At 47.2% G+C, this 14,109-nt stretch overlaps 1 protein-coding gene across 9 annotated transcripts in view; it reads right to left on the reverse strand.

Annotated features, from left to right (window-relative positions):
- The window catches only part of LOC147024262 (uncharacterized), a 96,240-nt gene that overhangs the window by 66,289 nt on the left and 15,842 nt on the right, over positions 1 to 14,109 (reverse strand). For 8 of the 9 annotated variants that reach the window (XR_015058953.1, XR_015058954.1, XM_085884027.1 and 5 more), the window contains exons 3-6: positions 7,229 to 7,262; positions 6,898 to 7,014; positions 6,639 to 6,692; positions 5,991 to 6,113 (exon numbers count right to left, since the gene is read on the reverse strand). Coding sequence is in view for 7 of the 9 variants with exons in the window: in XM_085884027.1 (XP_085740153.1) it covers positions 5,991 to 6,113; positions 6,639 to 6,692; positions 6,898 to 7,014; positions 7,229 to 7,262 (328 nt within the window). In the remaining 2 variants the exon portion in view is untranslated. The remainder of the gene's footprint in view (positions 1 to 5,990; positions 6,114 to 6,638; positions 6,693 to 6,897; positions 7,015 to 7,228; positions 7,263 to 14,109) is intronic. The other variant, XM_085884031.1, reaches the window with a different exon arrangement.

The following is a 14,109-nucleotide window of genomic DNA, read 5'->3' on the forward strand; positions in this document are numbered from 1 at the left end:
ATTGCCGTTACAAGTTCTGATTGCCGACTTGTGTCAAACCCAACATCTGCACCTTCACAGAGAACATAAACGAAGATGGCCACCTCTGCAGCATTAGGAGAACCACCTATAAAGAAACAATCAATTGACTTTGACCTCTGCCTCAAATGCCAAGGAGAACAGTGGGTGAACACTAAAAACAAAGGGAGAGAGCTGGAGTCACTGACGTATCCAAAACGTGAAAGCTATCAGAAATTTCTTGACTATACCAGTCAAAGAGTTGAATATAGGAATCCTGACTTCGTTCATTTGAATCAACGGCGGCATGGTTTGTCAGCGGAGATCTTGGAACAAAACCATGCTGTATGGCACAGGACATGCTACAGTGAGGTGACACACAAAGGGCACACTGACAGAGACAAAAAGCGGTACGAGAAAGCACCGTCTGCGAAGAGTTCAAGCGTGTTGTCATACAAGAAGGAAGGGGGACGACCAATGTCAAGTAGTACCACTATGCCTGATAGCAGTGAATCTGCTGAGTCAATGAAAAGGTCACTCACACGATCCCACATCAGCCCGTTCAACTGAGAGCTTTGTTTCTACTGCCAAGATATCAAACACGAAAAGAAACATGCCAGATCTGGTTCAAACCCAGAGCAGGTTCACTTATGCAGAACTTCAGACATTGGAAAATCAGTCAAAAAGATTGTAGATGCCAGTCATAATGACCAATGGAAATTGAATATGGCAGACATCCTTGTGGAGAGAGACTTCCTGTCCAGGGACATCAGGTACCACACAAGTTTCCACACAATGCACTGGCAGCGCTACGTGCAGCAGCCCCAAAGGCTCAGTAACAGGGACAACCAGTCAAACAAAGACACTGTGGCATCTATTTCGGCGGAGATTGAATTATTTGCCGAATTAAAAGAGCGCTTGAATCAAGGAGACATCATCACACTGACCGAGGTGGCTGCACCGTACACCAATATGATGCACGATCATGGAATTCCCAACGAGAAAAATCACTCGGCAGGTCCTCTTGGAGAAAATCCAACAGAACATCACAAATTTCACAATCACTGATGCACGAGGGAGGAAGCCAGCAGTCCTACATTCCAATGAAGCTGGTCGCTCTGCTATAGACCAGGCAATAGAGGAGAGAGACATCAAAGGAGAGATGAACACAATCTTCTGGTGTTCCAACATAATTAGGCAAGCTGTCCTACGGTCTAGAAAGGATGATCCATGGTCCTTTAATGGGTCACTGGTCGGGTGTAGTGAATCAGGTGTACCAGCTGAACTGATCATCTTCACAAGATGGGTCTTGCAAGGAGCAAAAGCGAAAACAACCGAGACATGCACCGAACACTTGCACAACTCGTGTCTCATCCTGTCTCAATCAATAGTACAGGCCTGCAAGACAGACAAACAAGTGACACACCCCCATGTCATCAGAGTCAACGTTCCACAGTATGTTTGAAAGTCCCTATGCTGTTGGACTGTCACTGTACATGTACCACAACTTCCGAAGTCAGAAGGCGGTATCGCTGTTGAGCAAGTTTGGCGTTGGGGTCTCTTATGACCGTGTTACTAAAATACGTAACAACATCGCCAATGCCATCTCTCAGAATATCAGAGAGTACGGTGTGTATGTGCCACCAGGCCTTCTGCGCAACAAGAGGATCCGGGCTTCTCTGGACAACATCAACAAGAAAGTGGACACCCCAGATGGAAAAGGGAGTTTCCATGGAACAGCCCTTGGAGTGTACCAGTGATCGGACCAAGGCGAAACAGTGGTGGACCCAGTGCAATTCAGTGAGAGTCTGACATCTGCAGGCCTACAAGATGTGCCACCAACTGTTATCGACATGGTTGCATGTACGATTGAGGGGAACCCAAAGCCCAAAAGGAGTCCACACTACACCAACTACAAGATGGGAGTGTATGATGAGAGTTACGGCAGATCACAGACCAATGACATTGGGTGGATGGTGGCATGCTTCTTCAACAGGCCTATTGTTCATGAGCCTGGCCCAGAAACACTGCCAACAGAGGAAGGTGAACCAGAAGAACCCACAGCTGACAGGATGGATGGAGAACAGCCTGTACCTGTTTGGTCTGCCTACAATTCACTCACACATATCCCACTGCCCGCGGATGCTCCCACAGTAGTGGACCAGGCCTTTGGGCTTCCCATCATCAACGCTGCAGCCCATGAATGGACCACTTTGGTCACGGCACTGGATCAGCTGTCAAGAGTGAATGATCTCGTGACTGGACCAGACAGCAAACTGGTGGCAACCATGTATATTGTATATGGACCAGTACAAGAGGGCACTGAAACTTGAATACCTTGACCGGCAGTACAAGAACAAGTGGGTACTATGCCCTGGTGCATTTCACACTGTGCTATGTGCCCTGCGGCGCTTGGGCAGGACAATTGAGGGGAGCGACCTTGATGAGGCGTGGCAGGAAGCAGACCTGTACAGCAGTGTCACGGTGACCCAGATTATCAATGGCAACCATCACAACAGGGCTCTTCAAGCTCACCAGGTAACACTGCAAGCACTGTTCGACCTCTGGCTGGGTGCATTCCTGGAAGACCATCCTGCAGTGTGTGACTCCCTACGGTCAGCAGCAGAGGAGTTGACTGATGCATGCAGGACCAACCAGGATGTCCACATGGCACACCAGGCATTCCTAGTGAAGCTGGAGTCTCTGAACATCGAGAAGCAGCTGCTAGAGTATGATGTCACTCATGACAAGGATGCAATGTACAAGTGGGTGTGCATGTACATGAATCAGGTCATGTTGCTGCTCCAGTTTCAGCGTGCCACACGTGAGGGTAACTGGTTCCTCTACTTGGCAGCCCTGGAGAAACTGTGTGTCTACTTCTTCGCCTACAACAGGCTAGATTATGCCCAAAACATCCCTGAGTACATTGCTCGCATGCATGAGATGAAAACCACAGATCCAGATATTTGGCAGGAGTTTGTGAATGGCGACTTCACGGTGAACACAAGCAACACTGTTCCATTCACTTGCATTGGTGTAGACCAAGCCATGGAGCACCTCAACAAATTTACCAAAGGTCAAGGAGGAATCTCTGGGATCACGTCGTACCCAAAGACTCTACTCAAGTTCTGTCTCACAGGCCCTGAGCTGGCACGCCTCTCAGCAGAGACCGAAAGACTGGCTGTACTATCCAACAGTGCTATAGCACATCAACACCACTGCCTCTCCCAGGCCAAAGTTTGTCGCTAGGAACGAGCTATTGTACAGCTGAAGACGGTGCGAGCACAATGCAACATCTTCAAGGGGTCCAGTACTGAGCCTGATCCCCCGGCCATGACAGGCCGCATGTTCAAGCTCCTGTCAAAGGAGATACTCCCCAACAATGTCAAAGAGAGCATGCTGTCAACAGAGCAGGTTGGCATGGGTGCCTATCTGAGATTCGTTAAAGAATGTCTGACTGTCAATGAAAAACTATGGTCCAAGATGACAAAGGTCAAACTGCTGTCTTGGAGTGCATCTGCAAAAGAGATCAAACTGAATGCTGGCTCCGAAGCTGTGATACTGAAGGCAACATCATCACTCTTTGCCAGGATGCTGGTGATAGCGCGGTCATTAAGAGAGGGCATTGATTTGGAAGCAGTGATTGGCACTCACGAGTTTGCATACACAAACCGGGTGTTGATGAAACCAGATGGATCGATCCACCCAACAACTGACAAAAGCACAGTAATCCACCTGCTGGAGAATCTTGTGCAGGCCGATAGTGACACAACCCAAGAAGCTACTACACACAAACCGACCGAAGAGAAGGGGTGCTGTCTCATAGTCGATGGAATGGCAGTCTTGCAGGAGTTGATGGCGGTCAAGAACTTCAATAACTGCAGTGACCTTGGCACGTCATATGTCAAGATAATCGACTCAAAAGCTCGAGGCTATGACCAAGTGAGGGTTATCTTTGATAACTATACCAAAGTATCTTCACTGAAGGAAGGCACAAGAGAACGGCGCAGAGGCAAGTCAAAGAGAATCCGATCCTACATAGTACAAGATTCTACTTGCATCAGAGACAAAGGTAGTTTTCTCGCAAGCAACGACCCAAAGGATTCACTCACTCTGTACCTGGCTCAAAAACGTATTGACATGAGTACTGCTGGGAACCTGGTGACCGTGACATGCAGTGGTGTCGTGACAAACTCCGACTGCCCTGTCTCTACAGGTGTGAGCACACAAAGAGGCAGACACTCTCATGATTCTACATGCGGTGGAAGTTGCAGAAACAGGACTCAGAGTCCACCTATACTCCCAAGACAATGATGTCCTACTCGTGGCTCTTCGCAGGGTGCCACAACTGGGCATCGAACCAGCAGTAATCATGGGCACCAGGGAGCGCCGTCACAAAGTCATGCTGAAACCAATCTTTGACCAACTTGGTCCAGATAAAGCATCTGCTTTAATCAACTGGCACGCACTGACCGGGTGCGATACAACTGGACACATACAAGGAAAGTGCAAAAAGGGATGCTTCACAGCATTCCTTGCATCAAGCCCCACGGTACTTGCTGCACTGTCTGAGCTTGGAGAAGGAGCAGAACCGTCCACTGAAGTGGTCAAGGGCTGTGAAGAGTTCTTGTGCGCACTATTCTGTCCTAGACAACACCACATCACCCAGGCGAAGGACCTCAGGTGGCACCTCTTCAAACTACTGAAGCCTGAACAAGGAGTGGACAAACTACCACCTACCCATGGTGCTTGGTTGGAGCATATCAGGCGAGCACATGTACAGGCGAGTGTTTGGTCACAGGACCTGGTCCTAGACCCAGTCATCCCCAACCCTCTAGAGCTTGGATGGCAGCAGCAAGATGGTCGACTTGTGCCAGTGCTGACCGAGGAAGCACCAGCTCCAGATGCAGTTTTGCAGCTGACGCGATGCAGCTGTGCATCCACAGACAGGACATGCTCAGGCAGGTGCTCTTGCAGACACCGCAATCTTGTCTGCACCGAATTCTGTCACTGCGCAGGAGATGAGGACAAATGTCACAACACACAACCCACTGTAATTGGACAAGATGAGGAAGAGAAGTAACGTAAGGAGCAAGGACTCAGGTGTAAATATATGTGGTTTGAAGTGGGACACATTGGTTCACAATAGGAGTGACTAATGTTTGCAAAATTCTTAATGCGACACTTTGTCCATTGGAAATTCAAATGCTCATCTTTTTGAGACCCCATGTGCTGGTACTTGTAGTGAAGAATTATACATTAATAGCATTTAACTGCACAATAGTCACACACAGGGACTCATGACTATATGGAAACATACCCTCATAGTGGATTGGATCATCCTGATCATTTTAAGGGGTCACACAGTATACTTACTAAAGAAACTAAATTTTTGGTCAAATATTATCGCATTTTTCACACCAAAGTTTATTTTGTACCAAAAATGACCCTGGGACCACACAGAAAATCTGGCAACAACATTTTTTCTGATCAGTGATGTATTTAGATGGAATTAAACACAGTTGCCAAGATTCTATATGAAAATTTGGTTTTTTTACATTGACCGATGGACTACTTGTTGGGACTCCAGTCTTGATAGGGAGAGGGTAAAATGATCTGCTTTTGCAATTGGCCAACTCTTTATATTGTGCTGATTTCTCCATAACAATACACTGTTATTACTCATTCTTATTCCGAGTACCTTCAATGTAAAGCAGATCATTATCTCAATGTATTTGGTTGGCCTATTATCCTTCCTCCCTGAACCTCGAGCTCATGATGCCTTGAACCTAAGTTCAGATCCCACATAACATATTATGTATTTGTCAATTGTCTACCAATGTCATTGTAGCAAATGTAAAAGTACACTATTGTCGACTGATAACTGTGGACCTTGTGTGATACAAGTGGAAGCTCCACTACGATCCTTTGATTAATGATAAAAAAAAAAAATAGTTCCAGCATTGTTTTTTGGTCCAACAAAAAGATCCAACCTTGTTATGAGACCTTGAGTATGGCCACATAGGAAGCAAGCCAAGAACTAACCAGACACCAGCACCAGGCCTCAGGGGCCCAGCAAGTGCAGCAAGAAGTGGTCCCAACTCTGGGCACCATGCCTGTAGAAATATTGCAATGAAAAGATTGACAAAAAAACAATACCATTATAAGCATAGGGGCAATATAAAAGGTTAAAGATAAGGGGCCATTTCCATAAAATAGTACAATGTATGTAGAAGGGAATGGATGGGGGTTGGGGGGAGGGGGAGAGTGGGTTGAAAAGAGATTATGTTGAAGTTATGTGGGGAAGAGGGGAAACCAAATCCTGAGACTTTCACATATTATATGCAATATGAATATGTGTCATCCACTACACATAGTACTCAACAAAAAGGTAAATCAAGAGCAGATGAGAAAACTCACAGAAAAATGGTAGACATTAAGAAAAGGAAAAATAATAAATAATGCAGAAGAGAAATATCTCAACTAGTAAAAAAAAAAAAGAAGAAGAAAAAGAAGCATACAATTAAAATAAAAAATAAAAAGTGTGCCCAATGACCCATCATTCACTCAAATTGAAATATTGTTGTTAAGCTCTGTTTTCTTTAAATCCCACACCATTTTCATAAGCTCCAATTACTCACCTCGGCCAAATCCCTTCCTTCATTTTCCATCCGATCCAAATTCAACACACCAAGCTGCGGTACAAAAGAAAAATTGAGTTCATAAAAACTGATCTCACAAACATGCACACACGTGTTCATTTTAACAGCATGTCTAATGCATGGAACCAACAGAATATAATGAAAAATAAACCACATCGAAGCATTCATCAGTAAAACATGGCATAAGAAAAAGCTTCAACAAAGGAGATATTTAAAAAAAAAAAAATTATCAACACACCTCCAACATGTCTGATCTTTCTCCCTTGTCCAGAAGACCAATATTACAGAGTTTCTGATTAGCACACGACTCCTCAATTGGTCCCCGGTCGCTCTCATTCCATGAGCAACTGGACATCTAAAAAACCAAAATCGACACAAATATAAAAATATACATGTAATGCTTCGTAACTGCAGATTTTGATTGTTTGAATTTTATAAAATGGCACACAACACATCTAGGCACACACATGCATAAAGATGTATGAAGAAACAAGATCAGTACTTAATAGCTTAAAACTACAAACCTTTTATGCATCAAGTAATTTCAATTATTAGAAAAAGGTACTCACCAAGCTTTTTACAATTACCCGCTCATGAGGAAGCCTAGTGGGAAAAGTGAAAAATTGTGCAAGATAAACATCACACTGAATGCCCACACGACAACTATGTTATAGGCAAATTAAGTGTTGATAACCTTCAAAGCCAAACATAAATTGCTTCCTGCTTACATTTCTGACATTTCTGACATAAGCACACCATTCTATTCATACACCCCTGCAAGAACTCAACATTCTAACAACGAGAATCTCTTGTCATCGTTCCTCGCACATGGATGAAGACTTGTGGCAATCAAGAATTCTTTGGATCCACCTGTCCACCTTTAGGCATTAATCAGCAAAACATGACAAGAAACAAAGCTACACCAACCGATGCATTTTTAAATTAGCACATTTTCATTGACTTTTTTTGTAATCTCTCTTAAAAACCATCATTTTACAGTTGTTTATTTTTAACTACCTATTCTTTCCTTATAAAGTGATTTGAGACAGTTTCCAAATGAAAAGTGCTAGATAAGAAATAGATCGAACAACTGATTGAAATGAAGTGCACCCACATTGGCTCTGTATTGAAAACGTGCTTCGACAAAAATCACACAAAGTTCCATTTCACCATATTTGTTTATAGATTCAAACATCAGTGGGTACCTCTGCATAAAAATAAAGAAACAAATCAGGTGTTCAACTTTATACATTTGTCTTGTTGATATTGACTGTCCATAATTCTGCCAATCTCTAAATGTCTATGATCTTAGGTGTTTAATTGTGGACAAAACAAAGTGAGATGTATCGGATATGAAAGAAAGAAAGCTGGAGGTGTTGGAAGATCACAGCAAGGAAAAAATAAAATAAAATAAAATAAAATAATTGTATTGTTGGAAGACTTTATAAAAAGTTTAGCAATGCACGTGATGACGTGCTTATTGCCACCACAACTAACTTCCCTGAGTGACGTCAACAGACCAGCAAAGACCAAATGGCAGTCCTGATTGAACTGCAATTAAATTAGAGGATAAGCAAGTGTGGTCGTAAATGAAAAGTTAGTGACGTTATTTTTATTTTATTGAAAAGTGAGGTTCATGAAGAACAAAAGTACAGAGAACAGGCAGAAAGAAATAAGTGGACATTTGACAGAAGCAAATATGACGTGTGAGCAAAGGTGGGTATTAGTCCATCGGCATAGCAAACACCAAACCTATTCTATATTGTGTGATTAAAGCACCAAACTTATACCAATAGTAGAATAATATATAATGATCATTTTCAGATATTGGTGCATTTGATATCGCATATATGTGTGCGTATGCACAGCCAATTGAAACAATGCGTATATATTTGAACTGAGAATAACACACGGTGACTCATATTTTAAAAAAAAACAAGATGATATGAGCACTGTTGATAAAATAATTAAAAACACAGTGTGAATCTGCAAACAATTACATAATTGTCATAATACATGTATGCACATGTCTGTCATTTGAAATAGTCTATTTTAGCCTGGTATAAAAACACAGAGGCTCATGTCAGACACAGGTATAAATGACAGCTCCAACAAGTGACACTTGTACTTCATTTCATGAACATCGATACTGAACAAAAATGTTCAAGGTCAACAAACTTAATTTCTGGGGCATTCTCCCTCACAAGAGCACAGAGCTGTGCATTGAAGATTACCTTTTTTGTTGGATACTGATAAAAAGGCTCATCTTAAATGTGTTTGACACTTGATTTTCAGTAGCTGGGGCAATAGCAAGCTGGTGCTGCTGGTTTATAACTTTGCTCTTTGATGAAGAGGCCTTCTCGCACTATGTTAACTTGAGCAAACAACAGGCTGGACACTGAGTTCTCTTGGAACAAGTTATCAAAGAGTTTCGGATCGTGAAACATGTATTGTCGTACAATCTGTGCAGCTCTTGCAAGAACCACAGCATCACTATCATTGTCCTGTACATAGGCTATGGTTAAAACAGTACTGATATTGTCATCAAATGCCAACAGAACATTTCGACAGTTGCTATTATGTTGCAGATCTGGAAACTGAGGCAGTAACTTTTGCTTAAGACATGTGTTGTGCACTTTCCTGTCACGCTCAACTCCAAAGTTTTCCATCCTTGACATATAGAGGTGAATAAAGTTGGGTGATTTAAATACTGGTTTGGTACCTTCTTCCTGATGGGTCTCTTCAATGTATATCACAAGTTCTGCAAAGACAATTCTGGATATAATGCACTCCCTGTCTGGACTTTGCTGTTCATCTGCCTTAACTGTTCTTGCACGATTCTATAGTCCCACCAAACACTTTCTGTGATGCTTGGCTTCAAGGGCAATCATGTCACTTATACTGAGGCAGGCTAGGAGTTCCATGTCCCCAACAAGTGTTGCACTGGCCTGAACATGGTGATCCATCTGCAATGTTTCTGCTTAATGAAGGTGTTCAGTGGCAGCTGATTGTCCACAGAAAAGCAACAAGTGTCATGAGCGGTTTTTTTCAATGCTTGATGACCGTGATTTGGTGTGCACACATACAACTGGCTCATCTTTGGCTTCATTAACTGAGGTTTCCCTTATTATCTTATCTACCCTTTGCAGCATTGTAATATTGCATTGAAGTTGCATTTTTATGACACTTGACCCGATTGGCAAGTAGAGTTATTTCAACACCTCCACCTTCATCTCGGCTGTTCAACTGGAGTGTTTTGGTAGTTTTCCTCATTCATTTGATTTTACAAGATTTTCAGCAAGTGATTTGTAGCCTGTGCCAGTGTCTTTCCTTTTTGGCTGGACTGGACTTTTTAAGTGCTCTGGTGTCTATTCTGTGCAAATGACAGCTTCCAGTTTGTCTGAGATAATTGTTGTGATGTTGAAGGTGTTACAATATCTACAAGCTGAAAATTGAGGTTATGAGGGGAGAGTTGAGGGCTTGGACTTGGGGAGGCAGTTGAAGACTTGGTCTTGGGGGGGCAGTTGAAAACTTGGACTTGGAGGGGCAGTTGAAGACTTGGGCTTGGGGGGCAGTTGAAGACTTGGGCTTGGGAGGGGGACAGTTGAAGACTTGGGGTTGGGGGCCAGTTGAAAACTTGGGGTTGGGGGCAGTTGAAGACTTGGGGTTGGGGGCCAGTTGAAAACTTGGGGTTGGGGGGCCAGTTGAGGAGTTGTGGTTGAGGGGAATAGTTGAGGACTTGGGGTTGGGATGGGAGAGTGGAGGACTTGGGGTTGGGGGGGCAGGTGAGGCGTTGGGGTTGAGGGGGAATAGTTGAGGACTTGGGGTTGGGAGGGGAGAGTTGAGGGCCTGGGGTTGGGAGGGGAGAGTTGAGGGCCTGGGGTTGGGAGGGGAGAGTTGAGGGCCTGGGGTTGGGAGGGGAGAGTTGAGGGCCTGGGGTTGGGAGGGGAGAGTTGAGGGCCTGGGGTTGGGAGGGGAGAGTTGAGGGCCTGGGGTTGGGAGGGGAGAGTTGAGGGCCTGGGGTTGGGAGGGGAGAGTTGAGGGCCTGGAGTTGGGAGGGGAGAGTTGAGGGCCTGGAGTTGGGAGGGGAGAGTTGAGGGCCTGGGGTTGGGAGGGGAGAGTTGAGGGCCTGGGGTTGGGAGGGGAGAGTTGAGGGCCTGGGGTTGGGAGGGGAGAGTTGAGGGCCTGGGGTTGGGATGGGAGAGTTGAGGACCTGGGGTTGGGAAGGGAGAGTTGAGGGCGTTGGGGTTGAGGGGGAATAGTTGAGGACTTGGGGTTGGGAGGGAGAGTTGAGGGCCTGGGGTTGGGAGGGGTGAGTTGAGGGCTTGGGGTTGGGAGGGGAGAGTTATGGTTGAGGATTTGAGGATTGAGAATGGAAGGTGAGTTCATGCGGTTGGGGTGGGGGGTGATGACTTGCCATGGGGAGGGAGTTGGTTTGGACTTGCGGTGGTGGGGGGAGAGTTGGGTGAGGACCTGTGGTGGTGGGAGGGGAGAGTTGGGTGAGGAGCTGTGGTGGTGGGGGGAGGGAAGGTTGAAGATTTGGAGTGGAAAGAATTAAGCCTCAGGGAAGCAGTTGAAGACGGGATTGGGAGGGAGGCAGTTGAGGACTTGGGGTTGGGGTGCAGTTGAAGACTTGGTCTTGGGGGCACAGTTGAAAACTTGGGCTTGGGGAGCCAGTTGAAAACTTGAGCTTGGGGGGGCCAGTAGAAAACTTGGGCTTGGGGGGCCAGTTGAAAACTTGGGCTTGGGGGCCAGTTGAAAACTTGGGCTTGGGGGCCAGTTGAAAACTTGGGCTTGGGGGCCAGTTGAAAACTTGGGCTTGGGGGCCAGTTGAAAACTTGGGCTTGGGGGCCAGTTGAAAACTTGGGCTTGGGGGCCAGTTGAAAACTTGGGCTTGGGGGCCAGTTGAAAACTTGGGCTTGGGGGGCCAGTTGAAAACTTGGGCTTGGGGGGCCAGTTGAAAACTTGGGCTTGCGGGGCCAGTTGAAAACTTGGGCTTGGGGGGCCAGTTGAAAACTTGGGCTTGGGGGCCAGTTGAAAACTTGGGCTTGGGGGCCAGTTGAAAACTTGGGCTTGGGGGCCAGTTGAAAACTTGGGCTTGGGGGCCAGTTGAAAACTTGGGCTTGGGGGCCAGTTGAAAACTTGGGCTTGGGGGGCCAGTTGAAAACTTGGGCTTGGGGGGCCAGTTGAAAACTTGGGCTTGCGGGGCCAGTTGAAAACTTGGGCTTGGGGGGCCAGTTGAAAACTTGGGCTTGGGGGCCAGTTGAAAACTTGGGCTTGGGGGCCAGTTGAAAACTTGGGCTTGGGGGCCAGTTGAAAACTTGGGCTTGGGGGCCAGTTGAAAACTTGGGCTTGGGGGCCAGTTGAAAACTTGGGCTTGGGGGCCAGTTGAAAACTTGGGCTTGGGGGCCAGTTGAAAACTTGGGCTTGGGGGCCAGTTGAAAACTTGGGCTTGGGGGCCAGTTGAAAACTTGGGCTTGGGGGCCAGTTGAAAACTTGGGCTTGCGGGGCCAGTTGAAAACTTGGGCTTGGGGGGCCAGTTGAAAACTTGGGCTTGGGGGCCAGTTGAAAACTTGGGCTTGGGGGCCAGTTGAAAACTTGGGCTTGGGGGCCAGTTGAAAACTTGGGTTTGGGGGCCAGTTAAAAATTTGGGCTTGGGGGCCAGTTGAAAACTTGGGCTTGGGGGCCAGTTGAAGACTTGGGCTTGGGGGCCAGTTGAAGACTTGGGCTTGGGGGCCAGTTGAAGACTTGGGCTTGGGGGCCAGTTGAAGACTTGGGCTTGGGGGCCAGTTGAAGACTTGGGCTTGGGGGCCAGTTGAAGACTTGGGCTTGGGGGGAGTTGTAGATGGTGTTGGGGGGCAGTTGAAGACTTGGGGTTGGGGAGGGGAAGTTGAAGACTTAGGGTTGGGGGGCAGTTGAAGACTTGGGGTTGGGAGGGAGGCAGTTGAAGACTTGGGGTTGGGGTGCAGTTGAAGACTTGGGGTTGGGGGCAGTTGAAGACTTGGGCTTGGGGAGCCAGTTGAAAACTTGGGCTTGGGGGCCAGTTGAAAACTTGGGCTTGGGGGCCAGTTGAAAACTTGGGCTTGGGGGCCAGTTGAAAACTTGGGCTTGGGGGCCAGTTGAAAACTTGAGCTTGGGGGCCAGTTGAAAACTTGAGCTTGGGGGCCAGTTGAAAACTTGGGCTTGGGGGGCCAGTTGAAAACTTGGGTTTGGGGGCCAGTTAAAAATTTGGGCTTGGGGGCCAGTTGAAAACTTGGGCTTGGGGGCCAGTTGAAAACTTGGGCTTGTGGGGCCAGTTGAAAACTTGGGCTTGGGGGCCAGTTGAAAACTTGGGTTTGGGGGCCAGTTAAAAATTTGGGCTTGGGGGGCCAGTTGAAAACTTGGGCTTGGGGGCCAGTTGAAAACTTGGGCTTGGGGGCCAGTTGAAAACTTGGGCTTGGGGGCCAGTTGAAAACTTGGGCTTGGGGGCCAGTTGAAAACTTGGGCTTGGGGGGCCAGTTGAAAACTTGGGCTTGGGGGGCCAGTTGAAAACTTGGGCTTGGGGGGCCAGTTGAAAACTTGGGCTTGGGGGGCCAGTTGAAAACTTGGGTTTGGGGGGCCAGTTAAAAATTTGGGCTTGGGGGCCAGTTGAAAACTTGGGCTTGGGGGCCAGTTGAAAACTTGGGCTTGTGGGGCCAGTTGAAAACTTGGGCTTGGGGGCCAGTTGAAAACTTGGGTTTGGGGGCCAGTTAAAAATTTGGGCTTGGGGGCCAGTTGAAAACTTGGGCTTGGGGGCCAGTTGAAAACTTGGGCTTGGGGGGCCAGTTGAAAACTTGGGCTTGGGGGGCCAGTTGAAAACTTGGGCTTGGGGGCCAGTTGAAAACTTAGGTTTGGGGGCCAGTTGAAAACTTGGGCTTAGGGGCCAGTTGAAGCCTTGGGCTTGGGGGCACAGTTGTAGACTTGCGCTTGGGGGGCCAGTTGAAGGCTTGGGCTTGCGCGCCAGCTGAAGACTTGGGCTTGGGGGCCGGTTGAAGACGTGGGCTTGGGGGCCAGTTGAAGACTTGGGCTTGGGGGGAGTTGTAGACGGTGTTGGGGGGGGGCAGTTGAAGACTTGGGGTTGGGGAGGGGAAGTTGAAGACTTAGGGTTGGGGGCAGTTGAAGACTTGGGGGTTGGGGGGCAGTTGAAGACTTGGGGTTGGGGGCAGTTGAAGACTTGGGGTTGGGGGCAGTTGAAGACTTGGGGTTGGGGGCAGTTGAAGACTTGGGCTTGGGGGCCAGTTGAAAACTTGGGCTTGGGGGCCAGTTGAAAACTTGGGCTTGGGGGCCAGTTGAAAACTTGGGTTTGGGGGCCAGTTAAAAATTTGGGCTTGGGGGCCAGTTGAAAACTTGGGCTTGGGGGGCCAGTTGAAGACTTGGGCTTGGGGGCCAGTTGAAGACTTGGGCTTGGGGGCCAGTTGAAGACTTGGGCTTG

The sequence above is a fragment of the Eptatretus burgeri genome, chromosome 6 (genome assembly GCF_056783735.1).
Source record: "Eptatretus burgeri isolate ZD-2024b chromosome 6, Ebu_testis_v1, whole genome shotgun sequence".
Taxonomy (NCBI): Eukaryota; Metazoa; Chordata; class Myxini; order Myxiniformes; family Myxinidae; genus Eptatretus; species Eptatretus burgeri.